The sequence below is a fragment of the Octopus bimaculoides genome, chromosome 5 (genome assembly GCF_001194135.2).
Source record: "Octopus bimaculoides isolate UCB-OBI-ISO-001 chromosome 5, ASM119413v2, whole genome shotgun sequence".
In the NCBI taxonomy this organism is placed as follows: domain Eukaryota; kingdom Metazoa; phylum Mollusca; class Cephalopoda; order Octopoda; family Octopodidae; genus Octopus; species Octopus bimaculoides.
The window spans coordinates 64,913,333-64,916,747 of NC_068985.1; the positions used below are offsets into that span (position 1 = coordinate 64,913,333).

At 33.5% G+C, this 3,415-nt stretch overlaps 1 protein-coding gene across 1 annotated transcript; it reads right to left on the reverse strand.

The window, feature by feature from the left end:
- Positions 1–764: 764 nt before the first annotated feature.
- LOC128247870 (piggyBac transposable element-derived protein 4-like) lies at positions 765–1,376 on the reverse strand. The gene has a single exon (XM_052968066.1). The coding sequence runs from the start codon at positions 1,374–1,376 to the stop codon at positions 765–767; it is 612 nt and encodes a 203-aa protein (XP_052824026.1).
- Positions 1,377–3,415: the final 2,039 nt, after the last annotated feature.

Here is a 3,415-nt window from a genome sequence, read left to right on the forward strand (position 1 = left end):
TGGCTATGTACTCTTCTACAATTTAGCAAATTCATTTATGTAACAGAATGCATCTAATAAAAAAATCTCATTAACAGGTGAGACAAAGGTGAATACAGGTGTGCAACATACTGAAAATTAATATGTATTTCTCACTTACACATATTATTTATAATAAAATGAAAAGGAATATACAAAATATTTCTGTCATGAAACTGTCCAAAGCACCCTTTACACAAGAGTACTTTGCAAAAGGAACACATATACGAAGTCTCAATCTGATACCCTTTTACAGTTTTTCTTTTTTGCAGCGAACACAGTCTGCAAACTTTTTTCTTCCATTTATCTTTTTTACTTAATGAAAGTCAATATTTTCTCTGACATCCACCTTGGTTAATTTTGCTTTTCTCACAGTTCTGTGCTTTCTAGAAGAAAAGCTCTCATGTAACTGAGATGTGATGTCAACCTGAAATTTTGAGTGGTCGTAGTCCTTTGGTGGCAGAGGTACCTTGTGGCTTTTTACATATATAGTATATGAATTAACTAAAAACCACAAAATTTCTCCACCATTTCTTCCCAGGTCAACCAACTGGGTGATATGCCCGATATTGGTTGGATTTATCAACGCCACCCATATATTTGTTATAACAAATATTCACTAGGGGTTTCCCCTCAGCGCCAACACCAGGTTATTCATTAGAAGACAGAAATAAAATCTGTCTTTTGTCTTTGAAAGCAGTAACTAAAAAATTTTCTTTTTGCATTTGTAAAATGTCCCCTCTTTTTTAAAATTTTGTTTTCATTTCACGGGACAAACCTTTACAGCTCCCCATAACAGTACTGCATGTGTAAGTACTTACACAGGATTTTTTGCCAAAGCCACTGAAGAAAAAAAAACGGTTAAAATAGAGGTGTTGGTGCTGATGGTGAAATGGTCCAGTAAGAGCCCATATAAAATCATGTCCCAATCCATGCAGTTTGTTTCCATTATATTTTTTACCCTTGTAAACATCGAAGTTTACACAATATCCAGTCTCTGATTCACAAACTTCCCATATCTTGATCCCCCATTTAGTAGGTTTGGCAGGCATGTACTGCCAAAAATGTACTCTGCCCTTATAGCCTATCATGGTTTCATCTACACTGAGATTTTTCCCCAGTAGATACACAGCTTCATAATTATTAACAAGTAAATCAATTACAGGACGTACTTTGAACAGGGGATCGTACTTTAGATCGTTCTTGCTGGAGGCATTAGTAGAATCAGTTAAATGCAAATACTGAGATATTTTCAAACACCTCGTCTTCAACATTATACTTGAAATATATGGATTGCCATACCTTTTATCAGGATTCCAGCAGTTCCACAATTGAGGAAGCTGTTTAACATCAAACATAATATTAATTGTGAAAAACACTCATTTTCGCAGTATAAGTTGGCTGCCATAGTGGATCATCTCTTCCACGAATAGAAATTAAACGTTGTGCATATTTGTTTGTTTCCTCTTCAATATTTTCAAAAAAACTTTCTGGTAAAAATAAAAATAGATAGTCCAATGGTTGTGAATCAGGAGGTAAATTGTGTTGTGGACCAGTGTTTTCTGTGAAATCAGGAATAGTGATTGGTGTTGTAATCTTTGACCAAGTTGCCATGTTTACGATATCTTTTTCGTCACTTTTGTTCTCAAAATCTTCCTCATCCGACGAATAATCACTAATATCGATATCAGATTCATCTGAAGACAAAATGATGCCATTTCTTTAATGACTAAGGTACACACTTCTCTTTAAACATTGAAAAAAAAACATAAGGTCTAAACAATTTCACAGTATTTATACTTGAATAAAGGTGGGAAAGGTTTCATCTCACATGATCTCAAAGCTAAGAGAATTCAATAACGTGATTTGTTTATTTTTTTTAGTGATTTCGTAGAGCAGTCGGATATTGCTGGCTTGAAGAAATAAAAGGGAATTAATTTTGGCCGATTACAGCCGGTTTGAACGCTAAAGTGTTAAGCCCATTAGGGGAAGTTTAAATGCTATGCTAATATTAGTTATTTCTTGACCGAAACCTAATCCCAAAACCCCTATATGTAGTGGGGTCAATCCTACAATCAGAGTCAATCAGAGTCAATCGTACAACCTAATTAGTCATCTAATATTTAAAAACAATGGTGTTGTTCAAGTCCATTAGGGCTATCAATGAATTCCAAGACCTGTAAAACAAAAGTATAAAAATCAAATAAAATCAAATAAAATAAAAATATAGATAAATACAAATACAAATATCACTATAAGAATATTTCAGTCATGAGTAGTCTTGGGGGTCCTTAATGATGGAAGGGTCAATGAAAGTACTTGCGGATATGTGAATAGTGTTTTATTTGAATATATCTGAGATACATATCTAATTAATGAGTAGTTTTCTGTAAGGGAGAAGTAGATGAAGAAGCATTTAGTTGAAGGGTAAACAAATGATAAACTGACACCAATGAGTTCCATCATAGTTAAATATCTTGATATTATATTATTATTGGTGAGATGCCACGCTAAAACATATACTAGAATAGAGAATGTTATTAGTGAAGTCCAAAAGTACAAGTGTTAATGTGGATGTGTCTGGGTTAAAATATTTTTTAGGCTTGTAGACTATAGTTGAAGTGGGGTAACTGTGTATTTCAATTAATTCTAGGGTTTAAGACATCCATAGTCATTAGAAATAAGGTTGAGATTATAAACAATTCTGGGTATAAGCAGAAAGTATTCATGTGTCGATACAGGTATTACTTAGGAAACGTAAACAATTATGTTTCATTGTAATTATATCAGGTAATTAAGTTGTGAAATATTAATCTAAGAACCATATGGGTTTATTATAGTTACAATAGGGGTTATACTGTCTCTTATGGGGATAGTGGGATAGACATGTAGTGTTAATGTTTAGATGTATTTTAATCCACCTAGATGTAGAAGTACTGGTAGTTATAAATATCCAGACACACTGGTGGTTTCTAAATGGGCACTTAAAATTACTGTTTAAAATGAATGCATAGAGATTATCTATATATATAAAAATGAGAATGTGTGTGCGTGTGTCTGTCTGTCTGTCTGTCTGTGTGTGTGAATCCCTAAAACTCGAGAACTACGCAACCAATTTCATTCAAATTTTACACATGCCTTACTTAGGGTTCCAGTTGTGTTTTAGTAAAAAAAAATTATTAACTTCTTGCAGAGTTCGAGCACACGGCAACATAATATCTCCTCCACTATTTAAGTATTACGTGTCAAAAGTGAAACAAAAACACTCATGTCAAATACTTTCACTTTAAAAATGAAACCATTCCACTAACTGAAACAATCACATTTCGATACTGTAGTGACAGATACTTTCACAGAGAGAGAAAGAGAGAAAGAGAGAGAGAGAGAGAGAGAGAGA